Source organism: Myotis daubentonii, chromosome 7 (genome assembly GCF_963259705.1).
Source record: "Myotis daubentonii chromosome 7, mMyoDau2.1, whole genome shotgun sequence".
NCBI lineage: Eukaryota > Metazoa > Chordata > Mammalia > Chiroptera > Vespertilionidae > Myotis > Myotis daubentonii.
The window spans coordinates 37393115-37408698 of record NC_081846.1 but is presented as its reverse complement, the minus strand read 5'-3'; the positions used below and the strand labels follow the sequence as shown (position 1 = coordinate 37408698).

Genomic DNA, 15584 nt, shown 5'->3' with positions numbered 1-15584 from the left:
CACACCTAGAACGTGATCCTTTGCTGCTGTTGGAAATGGGGCACCTCTCCCAGTGTCTTCAACCTGCATATGCATAGACCACTGATGTGTCACCTCACCCCTGTGCTCCTGAGTGCTCTCAGCGTCTGAAACATTACCTTCTTATGCTGGAAATGCCAGCACATTTGGTCCAAGTGAATGACAGAAGGCGGGGGCAGGCAGGGTGGCCTTGTGTAGCACTGGTCTGAGGCTGTCCTCTTCCTCTCCACCCCCCATCCCTTTCTCCTGCCTGCTCCCTTCCTTCTCTCCACCTGCCAGACCTCACACTGCAAGGCCACTGGGGAAGGGGTGCTGAGCAGAGGCTGAGGGGACAGTGCAGGGGGTAGGGGCCGGGAGGGGCAACGGGGGCAGTGAGGAAAGCTGCGCCATCGGCCCCTTCTTCCCGAGGCTGCACGGGAAGCAGGGCTGGACCTTAGCAGTTGTCTGGCTCAACCTGCCTTGTGCAGAAAGGGAAACTGAGGCTGAGAAGCCACATTGCAGGCCTCCTGTGCCGTGTGCCTGTGGCTTGAGCGGGAGTCGGGTGGGCTGCAGGGGACAGGCCCTGCTGGGGACAGACGGGAGCCAGGCTCAGGGCCATGGGGCAGGCTGCGGTGGGGAAAGGGCTGTGTGAGCCAAGCAAAGGGATGGGATGGCAGGGACGGACGGGGTTTGTGGGGAGTAGGGCGACTGGGCACCCTGCTCTTGTTCCCCTGTGTGTGCGTGCTGGTGTGCGAGCTCCTGCTTGTGGCCCACAGGAGCAGAGGGCAGCCGATGAGGGAAGACGGCCTATCACGCAGGATTCACCTGCCTCCTGTCCGGTCCGGGCAGCCGCAGGATAGGCACACAGACGCAGGCAGGTGGCCTTCCACTGCAATGACGCTTTATTGGAATCGAACACACACCCCGTCCTCGTAGGTCAGGAGTTGGTGCATTCACGGATCAGGGGTGCCGGCCTGGAGCCCAATCCCGGTCCCTGCCACAGGTGGGTGCGCTCTCCCGCCAGGGATGGATTAAGCAACAGCACATGAGCCTTATGCTCTGTGGGGTCGGTAAGATCCCACGGCTCCTCTAGCCTTGGCCAGGCCCAAGTCACCTTCAGGTCCAATGTCCTGACATGGTCACCCTTCGTGGATGGGACCCCGGTGTCAGGTGAGAGTTTGGTGTTCCCAGCTGCCTTCCTTTTGGGCCCGGGAGGTCACCCTGACCTTCTGGCTCCACAAGAGGCACAATGGAGCAGGGCCACAGGTGGGCACTGAAGGCCAGCTCCAGGCCCAGGGGAGCCTGCGTTCCCACTTCCCAAGGGTCTGGGTGTACAGAGAAGGGGCTCGCGGGAGGAGGGGCTCTGCGGGAGGAGGGCGGTGCCTCGGCCCAGAGCCTCCTGGTTCCAGGGCCAGGTTCATCTTTCTGGCAACAGCACAAAGAAGGCAGCCTTCAGGAAGCGGCCGAAGCTGCAGAGTGCAGTCACAAGCCAATGGGAGTGGAAGCCAGGGTTGCTGCTGACCACACACTTGAGGATGTCGGTCTGCAGGGAGGAAGGGACAGTTGAGAACAGAGCTGGGGAGCGGAGGCCCCCGAGCCTTCCACCTGTGTCAGCCGAGCCGACAGGGAGCACTGAGCCATGGAGGGAAGGTCTGTGGTCTGGTGGGGACTGAAGGCTCCAGCAGGGACCAAACCCCTCCATGAGGATTCAGATGGTGAGAAGGGAAGGGAGCGCAGGTGGGAGTGGAGGCAGCTGGGCCCCATGCCAGGAAGCCACCATGTCCAGCCCCAGTGGGGCTCCAGTGGGAGCGGGCCGGGGAGGACAGAGGCCTCAGAGTCCCTGTGCTGGGGGTGCCACAGCCACGGGAGTCACCTGGAGGCAATACCTCCCCGCCCAATGCCCCCTTCAGATGAGACCACAGCCCTTGGCTGCAACCTCAACAGAGGGCTGAGCTCGACACTCCTGCCAGTGTGTCCCACCTATTTTACAGAGAAAACAGATCTATGGGTGAGGGTGCCCCGCCCCACGCCCAGGGCCCAGCAGCCCCCACGGTCTGGCTGGGCCAGGTGAGTAGTTAGGAGCATGGAGACAGTGTTGGAGATGACCAATGCCATCGCTCACTAGGCACTGGAGCCCGTGGGGAGGGCAGGGCAGGGCAGTGCTGGCCTTTCCCTCTCAGGCCTGAAGTCCCTCCCCAGGCCGCCTTCTGCAGTGCAGGGGCCAGGCAGCGGGTCTTTAGAGCTGGAGTTGGGGGTGGAGGGACAGGTCAACACTGAGGTGGGGCAGGAGGCCAGTCCTGGACCCAGCAGCCCAACCCTTACTCGTCCTCCCACCTTTAACACCACTCCCCTTCCCAGCACCCCTGCACCCCCAGACCCCACTCACCCATCCACCGCGCCTTCGCAGCCAGGTTGCCAGGGTCTTGCGCACAAATTCCCCGAGGCAATCGACGAGAGCATGAACCATGGCGGGCTGGGCCTGCCGCACACAGTCCACAGCCAGCCCCGCAGCCACCAAGTACAGGGACACCACCTTGCCCCACGTGATGCCTGCAGGGGGAAGATGCTGGTCAGCAGAAGGCCACCAAAACCCTGCTCCATCCAGCCCGCGGGGTCCCATGATGGCTGGGGGTGAAACTCAGGGGGCTAGCCCCTCCCCACAGCGCCCCCTGAACAGGTGCCTGGCCATCATCTGCTGCAGGTCAGTCCTGCCCACCCTTTGGGTAGTTCTTAGGCAGAGATTTCTTTGGACTCCACTGCCCAACTGTGCACTTGTGCCAGAGCCCCGGACGACCCTGCTCAGCCCCCATCTCCTGGAGGAGGCAATGGGACGGCAACGTATTCAGCGAGGAGGAAGCTGAGGGGGTGGAGGGTGCTCACTGACTTGCAGCTGGACACAGTGGACAGTAAGAAGCTCTGAGGCACACCTGCCCACCTGTCTGTCCCCCTGGGCACCCTCTCTGCGGGGCAGCAGGGTGTTCCATGGGAGGAAGGGCCTCTCCAGACCACCAAGCTGTGTGTGTGGGGGGGGGGGGGGGAGGTAGAGCTGAGAAGAACCACCCAGAGAAGAATACTTGCACATTATATGGTATGAATTCCCTTAATATATAAAAATATTTTATAAATTAATGAGAAAAAAGCGAAACCTTTCAAAAGAAATAAGCACAGAACATGAACTGCTGATTCACAAAAGGAGAAACAGAAATAATGCATTAGACATGAAAAATGCTCTAATAACCTGAGGGTGCATTACAATGGGATGCAGACTGTAGTCCACGAGATCAGAACTCAGACGGCAACATGAGCCCCAGGCAGCTGCAGCCTCGCAATGGACGCACAGCCACCTGCAGGCTGAGAGGACACGCGGGCAGAGATGAAGCCCTTCCGTCTACCCACACAGCAGCCCAGCTATCGATACGAATCAGAAATCAGCTTGAGCAGAAACTTGGTCACGAAGTTCACAGCAGCCTTATTCCCAATCACCAAAAGCTGGAAATGACAAATGCACTAAGGTCATCCAGACAATGGTGGTGACTCGGCCGTAAGGAGTGAGGCGTGGACACTCACTGCAGCCTGGACACACCTCTGATGTCCACTCAGCAAGGGCAGTGACACCAAGGCCACCCGTATGAGCCCATCTACACGGTGTCCAGGAAGCAGGTCCGTGGTTACGGGGCCGGGGGTCGGGGGAGGGACAGCTAATGAGCATGCGTATTCCTCCTGATGGTGAAAAACTCCGGGGTGGTGGTGCTCAGTGTGACCCCACTACATGCCACGGAATCGTACACTTTAAAATGGCTAGCTGTGTTATATGAATTTCACCTCAATAAAAACTTGATGAATCAAATCATGTCACTCCCCTGCTTAAAAACCTCCTGTCACTGTTACTTCCCTCTGTCAAAATAGGCCCAAGCCTGAAATGCCAGAGCCACGGTTCCCCCACCACCAGGTCTAATCAGGTCCCCTTCCTAGCGCCACTCAGGCCCTCACACTATGCTCCCCATTTACCAGATGCCACAGGGCACCGGGCCGGGTCCCGTTCTGCTCATAGCTGGGCTTTGGGCACCCCTAAGCTCAGCACCCTCAGGTGCTCAACAGAGAGAGGGCCGGTGAAGGCTTGATGTGGGCGGTGGGGACGGAGCCCGCCGCCTGGCTACAGCCTGGAATCTGAGACCGTGACAGCAGGTTCTGTGGTGCGGTCTGCAGAGAGATGCCCGCTGCCCCCTGAGAGGACAGTGAGTCCAGGGACATCCTGTTTCCTTTGTGTTTTACCATTTATGGAGATGTAATATCACTACTCTAAACTCGTCCTTCTAAAGTGAGATATCGTGTTTTAGTCCATCCACAAAGCTGCGCAACCATTCCAGAACATTCTCATCACCCCAAAAAGCAACCTGCCCCCATGAGCAGTCACGCCCATCCGCTGGCCCAGGCACCCGTCCTGTGGACTCGCCTGTGGTGGACACGTCACCTACGGAATCACTGTGTGTCCCAGCGTGTCTGCCTCCTTTCACTCACCATGCTGTCCACGCTCATCCAGGTTGAGGTGCATCCTTTTGTAGCCAAATAACATTCCATCCCGCGGATGGACCACACTCCACTCGTCTACCACTCCGGGGATGAACACTCGGGTCGCTGCACCTCCCTGACTCTCAGGAATCTGGCTGCTCTGAACATCTGGGCGCCAGTTTGTGCGATGTGTTCTCATTTCTCCGGCTCTCATGGCACCTGCCTTACAGACTCTGGCACTCGTCCAAGCATCGGCCCTCTTCCCATTCTTGCCAGCAGCGTATGGGCTTTCCAACTCTTCCAATCCTCACCAACACATGTGCTACCTGATGCTCTTACCTGAGCCCTCCCAGGCGCCCAAGGGTCTCCCTAATGACTGACAACTACTGATCTTTTTGTGGGCTTACTGGCCATTTGTACATCTTCCCTGGAAAAATGTCTGTTCAGATCCTGTGTTCATTTTTAAACTGGGTTGTCTTTTTAGTATTATTTCTAAGAGTTTTTACTTTCTGATTCTTCTGTGGTAAAATAATTGCTCTTGTGATAAGGGAAAAAATGCAAACTCTTGCCAACTGTTAATCTGGGAGAGAAAAATTAGTTTTTCCACGGAAGCGAATTGAGAAGCCCAAAGTTGCCTCTCCCTTGGAGGGGGCTCGACCACTGCAGGGGCCGCCGTGGGAATCTGCCCTCCAGTCCTGGGGCTGCCCACAGCACCGGCACAGCCCCTGCCCAGCCCCAGCCAGAGGCCTAGTGGAGAAAGAAGGGGTCAGCCTGTGCAAGGCCTGGCGGCAGCTTGGCAAGAGCCAAAAGCAGAAAGGGACAAGGGCCAGCAACTGCCCGATGGCTGGGCTCACCCTGTGGTGAAAGGGTCCAAGGACCCCGAGGGCAGGGATGGACGAGGGGTGACAAGGAGCCCACAGGCAACAAGCAGGAGGGCACCTCTCAGGCCTGTCCCCACACTGGGCGAGGCTGGGCAGGCTAAGGTAGGATGCTCTGGCCCCTCACACACACACAACCAACAGGGACCAGGCCCCCGCCTCCCTGCTCAGTCCCAACCACTAGCAGGCCAGAGCTGCCTTCTCACAGACGAACCTTCCTTTTAAAGCCAGCCTTGGGCTCGTAAACCAGCTGCCTGACAGCCTGGAGACAGACACAGGCGGCCACCCACGCGCTGGCGTCGGGCCAGGGATGTGGGAGTCCAGGAAGAGCCAAGGGCAGGCGTCAGCCAGGACACCCACCTCGCCCTCCTGCTTTCTCCGTGGCCCCACCCACCTCACCCTCCACAAGGTGCCTGACAGGTCACAGTCCCTCCACCCCCCAGGGCTTCCCAGGATCCGGGTCAGCACTGGGAGAACATTCTGGAGGAAGACATCCCCAGCCCACCCAAGCACCCCCTCTCATGCCGTCTTCACCATGGTCACTTCTGCCCAGGGCGGTCAGCACTGACCCACTCAGCGGTGGCGCTGGAGGCTGGACCCTGCAGCTGGCAGCCCACAGTCCGGGCCAGTCCTGTGTCCCGTGTCTCGCTGCCACACTTGCCACGACTGAGAGAGGCCTACGACTCAGGCCTGGCTCTGTCCCTGGTCGTCTGGCCAAGTGAAACCCAAGCCCCACAGGACATGTGCAGGACTCCCTGGCCCCATCCAGCCCGGTCAGGACTTCCGGTCACTGCAGCCCCGGCTAACGTCCAACAAGAACCATGTGAGGCTCTGTGCCAGCTGCCTGGCAGGCCCCCCGTCTTTACCAAGAGAGCAGCACAGCCCCAGCCCCAGCCCTGACCCCAGGGCCACACTGGCATTGCTGGCTTCCTGGGCTGGATGCAGACGTACCTGCAGCAAAGATCTGGGCGGCCACAGCCAGGAAGGCGTCGGTCACCACGCTCTCGGAGTGCAGGGAGATGTTCAGCTGGCGCGCCACGTTGCGGTAGATGCTGGGCCGAATCAGCTCCAGCTCGTCCCCTGCAGCCACACGGGGGGTCAGAGGGTCCACACCTGCCTGACCCCGGCCCCCTGTCACAAGGGCCTGGGACCAGCCCACTCCTCAGCCCCATTGCCACAGCTGGCTTGGAAACCCTTCCTGCACTGACCGGCCTATATCTGACCCCCACTCAGCCCCCGGGCAGAGGAAGACCAGGGAGGTGGGGTGGGCACTCTCAGAACCTGCTCTGTGGGCCCCCCCTTCTGACGAGCCAGCTCCCCCTACCCCTCCTCCCCCGCCACCCCCACCTAAGGCCAATCCGGCTGGGCTGGTGGGGTGGGAATCCCGGGAGGAGCATGGGCCGTGCCTGATGGGTGACTCATGGCCCACAGTGAGCTGCCCGGGCAGCAGGCAGACAGGGCAAGCAGCCAGATCCAACAAGGGCAGGCACTTGGACCCACACAGGTGGGCAGCCCTGGCCACTGCCTCAGAGGCCACTCTCACTCAGGCCCTGGCACCGCTTGGTGAACCAAGAAACTGAGCCATCATCCGGGGCCTCCAGCACTGCCCGAGCTCCAACTGTGCTTGTGCCAAGTGGGTGTGTGCATGGGCGGCCACACTCTGGAGGACAGGCCCTGTCACCAGCCCTGCCTGCCGCCTGCGCTCCCTGCGGCGCCCCTGGCAGTGGCGTGCCGGGAATTCCACAGACGCGCACTGGGTGTCTCTCAGCCCACCTCTCCAGCCAAAGCAAACAGGGAAACGCCGACTGGACAGTCCTGGTCGATAAGGACGCCAGAGTCATCCCTGGAGCCAGCTGCACACTATCTAATTAATTAAGATCTGGACCAAGCAGAACTGAGGCGGGGTGATGAGGGGGCATGGAAATTCCCAGGGCTGGCCTGGCTGTTCCCACAGAGACCTTGGGGGCTGCTGGGGAATTATCCCAAGAGACTGAGCATGGGAAGTGACCCAGCTTCTTCCTGTGTGCGTTGTCCCCCGAGCTGGGCGTTTGCTGAGGAGGAGCTAGGGGCAGGGAGGCAGCAACAGGCCCAGGGCAGGATGCAGAGAATGAGACAGACACGCTCACTCTGGGGACCCAAGTCACCTCCCTCCAAGGCCCCCTCAGCCATCTGGCAGGGGCTGTGCCCCAGGGACTGGACGTGGCCGGGCTGCACACTGGGAAAGGGCCTTGAAGGCCGAGTTTCTGAGAGGGCCAGTGCAATACCCAGGCTCAGGCCCAAGGGATGGGGCTCTCAGAGTGGGACAGAGGACTGAAGGGACAAAAATGAGCCCATCAGATCTGCAGTGCTTTTCAGACAAGCTTAAACAACAGGGACACTAGGCTTAGGGTAAGGGCAGCCCTACAAGGCCAGTGCCAGGTTGCAGGGCAAGCCAGGACAGCCAGGACTTCTCCAAGCCCTGCCAGGGGTCCTCTAGAGTCTAGAAGGTGCCCCCCCCCCCCAGTGTCATCCCCACAGCCCAGCTAAAAGAAACAGCAGTGGGCAGCTGACCTCACGGGAGTCCAGGCGCTCTAGACCCCTGACTGATCCCCAAACCCACTTGCTCTCCACACCTATGGCCCAGGTGGGACACCACCCTTCTGGAGCCCTGCACAGGCCCCCACTGATTCTGTGTCTCTCACACACACTCCTGGGAGTCCAGATACACATACAACCCTGCTCCCAGGGGCCACACAAAACAGGGACAAGCAAACACGAGTGTCAGCCTCTCCCCACACTTGGCTTGGAGAGGACTGGGCAGGGTCCATCTTTGCTGCCTCCTGCTCTCCAAGTGCCCACTCCCAGAACTGAGAATGGCTGGAGGTCAGGACCTCAGTGCCCATGGTGAGGGGTCCAGACCCTGGAGAAGGTGGAGACAATTAATTACTGGGTTGGGTGTGATCCCAGAAACAAATATGGGCCAGCCCCACGGTGGTGTCAGCTGTCCTGGGCACCCAGTTCTGCCGGGAGGGGGACTCTTGGTGGCCTCCAAATCAAGAGAAAAGAGCAGCAGACAGCAGGATTTCAGCCAGTAACTAAAAGGACCTATTTTCCAAAATAAACACCGGCATGTGGTCCGACCAAGGATATTTGTGCCCAGCTGAGTACAAGGGTCACTGGAAATGTAGCCACCAAAACGTTTTTCTTCCTACAGCTTTCTATCCTTTATGGCCAGGCTGTCTGAAATCTGGGCTGAGCAGACAAGTTGGGGGAGGTCTGTAGCGTGCAGGGAGCCCCTGAGAGGGGTAAATTCAGGACTGTGAGAGAGGGGGAGCATCGCCTGGGTAACCTGCCTCCACGCATGGCTATTCCGCCCCCGTCCGAGTCCGCGTCCCCCCAGACCAGCCCCCTCTCTGCCCCAGAGGGAGATTGAGGCCCAGGAGTGGAGGGTACTGGTCAGGTCACCCCGTGGGCAGGTCACTGTGGAGACAGCTGTACCCTAAGGTGCAGTGGGCCCAACCCAGCGGACCAGCTCAGAAGGTGCAGTCTGGGGACCCATCCCGCCTGGTCCCACACTCACCCAGGCGCAGCAGCACCGTGCACACCTCTGCGAGGCGGCCTCCCGGGGCGAGCGCGGCGCGCTCGGGCGCGCTCCAGGAGAGGCCGGCGCGCAGGAGCCGAGCGTGCACGAACTCCCGGCCGAGCGCCTTAGCTTGGGCCACCAGCTCCTTGTCGGTGGGCGAGCGGTCAAAGGCGTCCATGATCTCGGCGGCAAAAACCGAAGAGCGCCGCAGCACCTCCATGGCGGGGACGCGGGAGGGGGGCGCCGCACCTGCTGGCAGACAGCGCTCAGCCCGGCCCGCCCGGCCCAGCTGGCAGAGGGGAAAGCCGGCCGCGCGAGGAGGGCGGGAAGGGGCGCGGTGTGCACCTCGATCGAGTCCGCGCCCCACACCGGGGCGCACGGAAAGACCGGGCCGGGTACAGCTCCAGGGAAGAGCTGCGGCCAGCAGGGGTAACCGTACGTTTCTCCGCCCCAAGTCTTTAAAAACACCGAGTCACATTCTTTTAGATTCCGGATTAAATAACAAAGACCCCCCGCGGCTGCCGGGGATAAAAAAAAAAAAAAGGCTGAAGGGAAATGGCGATTTGCTCTGGGGCCGCCGTGCTCGCGCTCAAAGAGGAGTGCACGGTCGGCGGAGGCGCGGACGGGAGGCACAGCCCAACCTGCTCCGAGCTAGCCAGGACCCCAGCCCAGCCCTGCCACGACCTCCGCGCCCCGCCGCGCCGCGCCGTCCGCGGTGTTTGTCCCTGGCCTGGCCGTTCCCATGGCGCGTCTGCCAGGGGAGGGACGCCGCGCTCGCCCTGCTCACCTCTCCCGCCGCATGTCGCGGGCGCGGGGGCCCAGGAGGAGTTCTGGCTTCAGGATCTGCTCGCCGCCGTCGCCGGCAATCTGGATCCTAACATTCAAACCTTCGAGGACGCGGTCCCGCCCCGGCGCCCGCCCAGTCCGCGCCTGAGCCCGGCTGGAGCGCGGAGTGCGCGGGGCCTCGCGCGCTCCTAGGGCTCCGGCGGCGGCGTCGGAGGCTAGGGGAGCGCGGGGCGCACCGCGCGACTCTCCGCCAGCGAAAGGCGAGGCTTGGGGCTTCGCCTTCTAAGGAAAGGCAACCCCCGGGGCGGAGCCGCGCGGGAGCTTCCCCGCTTAAGGAGGCCTGAGTGAGTTCCCACTCAGGGCGGGCAGGAGCTGCCCCGCAAGGCCCAGTGATTAGGACCTAGCTGGGGCCTCAGACCATTTCCCCCACTGAGTTGGGAAAGAGTCCCCACCTGCGTTCACACCCGGCCACATTTTCTTATTGATTCCTAGAGCTCTTTATATATTCCGGATCACCCTGGCCACATGGGTTTGTGTTAGAGATGGATCCGGGGATTTTCATTGTATTGAAGAGACTGCAAATACTTTGTGCTATTCTGTGGTTGCTATTGATTATAACGAACAGGAGTTATTCTCAATGAAGTCCAATTTATCAGTCTTTTCTCTTATGCTTCATGCCTTCCCATAATGATATTGTATGTTTTCTTTTTGAAGTGTAATAGTTTTAGCGTTCACATAGTGATGGGCCACATTAATTCTTGTGAGTGGTGTGGTAAGGGGTCAGAGCTCATGTATTTTCCATGCGTGTATCCAGTTAACCCAGCATCATTTATTGAAAGACTATTTCCCCCACTGAACTGGGAAAGAGTCCCCATAATAAACAAGTGATGTACATGTGAAGATCTGTTCTGGACTCTTCTATCCCACTATTTATTTATCTATCCTTGAACCAACACAGCCCAGTTCAAAGAACAGGATTGACCAACTTGCTCCAATTCACACCTAAACAGCCAATAGAATTCATGTTCTTTCCCTGTGCACATAGGATATTAACCAAAATAAACCAAATCCTGAGCTATAAAGTTGTAACAAATTTCAAAGGATTGAAATCATACAATTGTGTTCTCTCAGCATTAATTTAAAACTCAATAATAACAAAACTGCCGAAACCGGTTTGGCTCAGTGGATAGAGCGTCAGCCTACGGACTGAAAGGTCCCAGGTTCGATTCCGGTCGGGGGCATGTGCCTTGGTTGCGGGCACATCCCCAGTGGGGAGTGTGCAGGAGGCAGCTGGTCGATGTTTCTCTCTCATCGATGTTTCTAACTCTCTATCTCTCTCCTTTCCTCTCTGTAAAAACTCAATAAAATATATTTAAAAAAAAATAATAATAACAAAACTACTAGAAAGCCTCCAAGTGGCAAATAAACATTACACTTGTAAATAATCAATGGGTCAAAGAGAAAATCACAAGGGAAGTTGCAAAATATTTTGAAGTGAACGGTAGTGAAAATATGGGATGCAGGTAAAGCAATGTTTAAAGGAAAATTTATAGCTTTAGAAGAATGACTAAAAATTAGTGCTCTAAGTTACAACTCAAGAAGCTAGAAAAAAAAATTAACAAATCCAGGCCAAAGGTGAAAAAAAATAAGATCAGAAATTAATAAAAGCAAAAATTAGAAAAAATAACAAAGCCAAAAAATGTTATTTGAAAAGATGAATAGAAATGATAAACCCCTGGAAATGGGTAAGAACTCCCCCCCACCCACACACACAGACACACACACAAATTCTAATATCAGGAATGAAAAAGAGCACATCACCACAGGTATTACAAACATTATAAACATAGCAAAAGGTTAGTATGAGCAACTTGGACAGTAAATTTGAAATTTAAATGAAATGCAATTTATCAAAACTGATACTAAATTAAATTTGTTTAATCCATAATTTAAAATTTTCTTACAAAGAAAATTCTAGGTTCAGATGGTTTCATTGACAAATTCTTCTAAGCAGTTGAAGAAATATCACCAACTGTATACAATCTGTCCAAAGAATCAAAAACGATGGAGCCTTTCCCAGCTTATTTTGTAAGGCCAACATAACATTGACCCCCCAACCTGCCAAGAACATTAGAAGATATTAGGAAAGCTACCAAACCTGCCTTGGTATCCTCCACCCATAGAACAGAAAATAACAACATCTATCTCCTCAGGCTGTTGAGAAGACTGAATCAGTTAATATGTGTAAAAAAAAAAAAAACCTGTGTAGTAAGTACTCAGTAATTTTTAGCTGTTTTTGCAGAGCAGCCACAGAACTCTAAAATATGAGTGTGCACTGTCCTGTTCTCTTCAATGCACAGAGCACCAGGACAGTCTGCCTGTGGTGTTTCTGAAGAGCACTCGGGCTTGGGGTTCCTTGTGTTTTGTAGATGGGAATATGGGACTTGCCCAAAGAGTGGCTGCAGGACGGGGCATAGCCCGATTGTGAACCTGAGTCTGACGCCAGGGCCCCTGGAAGGCAGCTCTGACAGGAGAAGCATCTATGCCTGTGGCCCCCTGTGAACACCCCCACCTCATATGTGGGAAGTGTGGCCTCAGGGAACTTCCGGTCCCATTCACAGCCTCAGTTTCCTCCCAGACAAAATGAGACCTGGCTCTCTGTTTCCTCTGTCCCAGGGTGTGGAAGGGTGTAGAAAGACTTCCTGGGCCCTGACCTGCAAGTGCCAGATCACTGGGTGTAACCCATAGTGACAGGGCCCCTTCCGTCCCGGAGCTGCAGGCTTGAGACCGGCCATGCCTGACACCAGGTGATGTCTTCCTGGACATTCCAGATCAGATAAAGCCGCGTCCCAGTATATTCGATACTGAATATTGACGGCAGTAAGGAACTGAACAGGCCCAAGTATTTATCAAGAGGGGGGCAGTTAAACCCACCTGTAGTACCCGGACCACAGCCTTATTCAGACCTTTAAAAGCTTAGGCCCTGCTAGAATCACTTGAGGTCCACCTGTCCCTTGAGGCTGGAGGAGGCTGTCCTGACATGCCCAGCTGCACCCCAGCCCCCAAGTCCCCCTAGGGCACTGGACATTCTTCCAATTACCTTGGCCCTGACTTTCTGCCTCTTAGAATTCTTGCTCTCCACTCTTATCTTGCATCTGACCCTTCTGTCTGCTCCTGGTTGACCCAGTGTAGAACTTGGTCCCTGGTTGGTGAGGAGCCTTCTGAGTGCTCACAGCCCAAACTGACTTGAGCATAAGGAGGTCTGTGGAATTGTGTGACTGAAATGTCCAGGAGAAGTGCCCTGGTTTCAGGCATGGCTGGATCCAGGAGTCTCCCTTTCCATCTGGGGTCTGTCTGTGCTCCTTCCTGATGGCTTTGCTCTCAGGCTACTTGTCCCCAAGTGATTGCAGACTAATGCCTCTGGCTTCCTGTCCCCCCCCCCCCCCCCCACACACACACATAATTCAGCCTTTCCCAGTGGAAAAAAGCCACTCTTTCTAGGTAGCTCCTGGGGGTGCCCTGCGACCAGCAGCCTCTGTCCTTTACCCATCACTGAAGCAGCTGTGGCTGGAAGCGGGATAGGTGCCCCATGGTCAGGCCTGGTCACAAACCTGGCCCTGGAGGGGGTACAGGGGCCCTTCAGTGGCCCTATCAGCATGGATGCGGGCGGGGCTACTGTGGGAGGTGACAGGAGAAGGGTCCTATCCTGGCTTTCTGTAGAGACCTGCTCAAGGCTATTGTATGGCTCCCAATTTGGGGAGCAGAAGGTCTATAACTCAGTGATGCCAGGTTTGTAAAGTGAGTGGCAATACCCACCTCAGATGTGGTCATGGGTCCCTGCCGGGTCCCCCTACGGCCATTCAGGAGGACAGACACACACTGGATGGTGTCCCCGACCCCAGAGCAAATGCTCGGGGCCCCAGAACACCCTGTCTGCACCACTGCTGCCTCTTCCTGGCCTGGCCCTAGAGGGAAGTGAGTGGCTGGAGTTTGCAGAGGTGTGGACTGGAGTGAAGGGGTGTGGAGAGGTGTGGACATGTGGGGTTCATGTAAGAAAGCTGAATGCAGGGCTTGCTGTGGGTGGAGGAGAAGGTTCGGGCCATATTCTTGGTGGGAAGCTGGATTTCAGGCTGTGAACCTAGTCATGAAGTAATACATGCTCATGTGATAAATTCTGGAAAATATAGAAAAAACATAAAGCATTTGCACAAAAGATTCATAATTGGGCTCACAGGCAATCATTGTAAATGGTTTAATATATCTTTATCCAACCACAGGAGGAAAAAGATAAAGAGAAGGAGGGAGCTGGGTTGTAGCTGTTTCTGTTTCCCCCACTGTATTGTCGCCTGTGAGAACTTCCCCAGCTCCTTACGGTTCTGCACAAATGGTAGTTTGATGACTGCACGCTGCTCCTCTGTGGCCGTGTCACTCAGTTATTTATAACACTGGGCATGTTTAACTTGTTTGTACTTTTCCACTATTGAACTAAATTATGTGCCTCTGATCGCTTTCTTAGCATTGCTGCCCAGAAGTGGTTTCCAGGTCAGTGGGAAGGGGTGTTTAAAAAAATATATTGATTTCAGAGAAGAAGGGAGAGGGAGAGATATAGAAACATCAATGATGAGAATCATTGATCAGCTGCCTCCTGCACATCCCACACTAGGGATCAAGCCCACAACCCAGACATGTACCCTGACTGGGAATCAAACCGTGACTTCTTGTTTCACAGGTCGACTCTCAACCGTTGAGCCATGCTGGCCAGCATGGGAAGGGGCATTTTTAAAACTCCGTATCATGACGTGTTTGGGCCCTGGCGGGGTAGCTCCGTTGGTTAGATGCAGCGGCCGACAACCTTTCGGACTCACGGATCACCGGTTGGCGATCGCTGGGTTAGAGCATTGTCCCCATACACCGAGGTTGTGGGTTCAATCTCCAATCAGGGCACACATAAGAAGCAACCAAGGAATGCATGAATGGGTGGATGGACAAATCAATGTCTCTCTCTTTCTCTCCAAATTACCAAATAAAAAGAAATTTTTAAAGAAGTGTTTGGGGGACAGCGTGGTCCCTGTGGAACCCCATTGCAAGGGTTTGAACAGCAGAATAGGGAAAGGACTTTGAGCTCCGTGGGGTGGGCATGCGGCAAAGCGAGTGTCTGGTCGGCAGCCAGGGAGATAGTACTGGCTGCCTGTCGGGGGCTGGGGCCGGGCGGCACCTGAAAGCACCCACCCTTCACTAACCTGGGTTTGAATGTTTCCAAAACTTATATTCACTCTTAGAAGGTGAAGATTTGCTGTCTGTGAGGATAGAGAAGGTGACCGAGGCCTCGAGGTGTGTGACGTATGACAGGGTGTGACGATGGAGTGGCTTACCTTTTGACCACCTGGATGTGGGTGGGTCTGCCTGGGGCCAGTGCTCCCCTGGTTCTCTGAAGGACACACGAGCGAATCCTTGAGCACACACTTGGCAAACACTGCGTGACCCAGCATGGGCTGCCCTCAACGTGCCAGAATGGCACCCCAGCCTGGGCTGTGAGGACCCTGACTCGGCCATCCCCAAGGGACGTGACCTCCCCATGCACCCAGGGAGGCCTAGGCAGCCACACGGTCCCCTTCGCTGGGTCATTCATTCATCTCTTTGCTGAATGTTCATGAGGTGCCCACTCTGCAGGGCCTCACTGGACACTGGAGGCATGGTGGCCAGCACACTGGCAGGGGCACAGTGCCCTGGGACGAGGCAAACACTTCTCCCAGGATTACACAGCTCTCTAGGAAAGGGGCTGCGGTCTGCTGGGGGAAGGCAGCAGGGCCTGAGGCTGCTGTGAGCTCTGAGGACCCGAGGGTGGGCACTGG

At 56.5% G+C, this 15584-nt stretch overlaps 1 protein-coding gene across 6 annotated transcripts; it reads right to left on the bottom strand.

Annotated features, from left to right (window-relative positions):
• Positions 1-878: 878 nt before the first annotated feature.
• BOK (BCL2 family apoptosis regulator BOK) lies at positions 879-10012 on the bottom strand. Of its 6 annotated transcripts, none has more exons than XM_059703878.1 (7): positions 9734-10008; positions 8944-9195; positions 8140-8283; positions 6336-6464; positions 2933-3010; positions 2384-2547; positions 879-1540 (listed from the first exon to the last, which is right to left on the bottom strand). In XM_059703878.1, exons 2-7 carry the CDS (start codon positions 9164-9166, stop codon positions 1415-1417), a joined length of 864 nt encoding a protein of 287 aa, XP_059559861.1. In that variant the 5' UTR covers positions 9167-9195; positions 9734-10008; the 3' UTR covers positions 879-1414. The 6 variants fall into 6 exon arrangements, 5 of the variants coding, with proteins under 5 accessions (XP_059559861.1, XP_059559862.1, XP_059559864.1 ...); XM_059703880.1 differs by lacking the exon at positions 879-1540 and adding an exon at positions 1582-2239 and having other exon boundaries at positions 9734-10012; XM_059703879.1 differs by lacking the exon at positions 2933-3010 and having other exon boundaries at positions 9734-10006.
• Between the last annotated feature and the right edge of the window lie 5572 nt (positions 10013-15584).

Excerpts from the sequence above, each read along its gene's own strand:
- BOK (XM_059703878.1), bottom strand. The coding sequence starts at position 9,166 with ATGGAGGTGCTGCGGCGCTCTTCGGTTTTTGCCGCCGAGATCATGGAC. Across the intron at positions 8,284-8,943 it reads CACGGTGCTGCTGCGCCTGG|GGTCTGGACCCCTCACCATG; the intron begins GTGAGTGTGGGA and ends CACCTTCTCCAG. Across the intron at positions 6,465-8,139 it reads GTGGGGAGAGGCTGACACTC|GGGACGAGCTGGAGCTGATT; the intron begins GTGTTTGCTTGT and ends GTGTGGCTGCAG.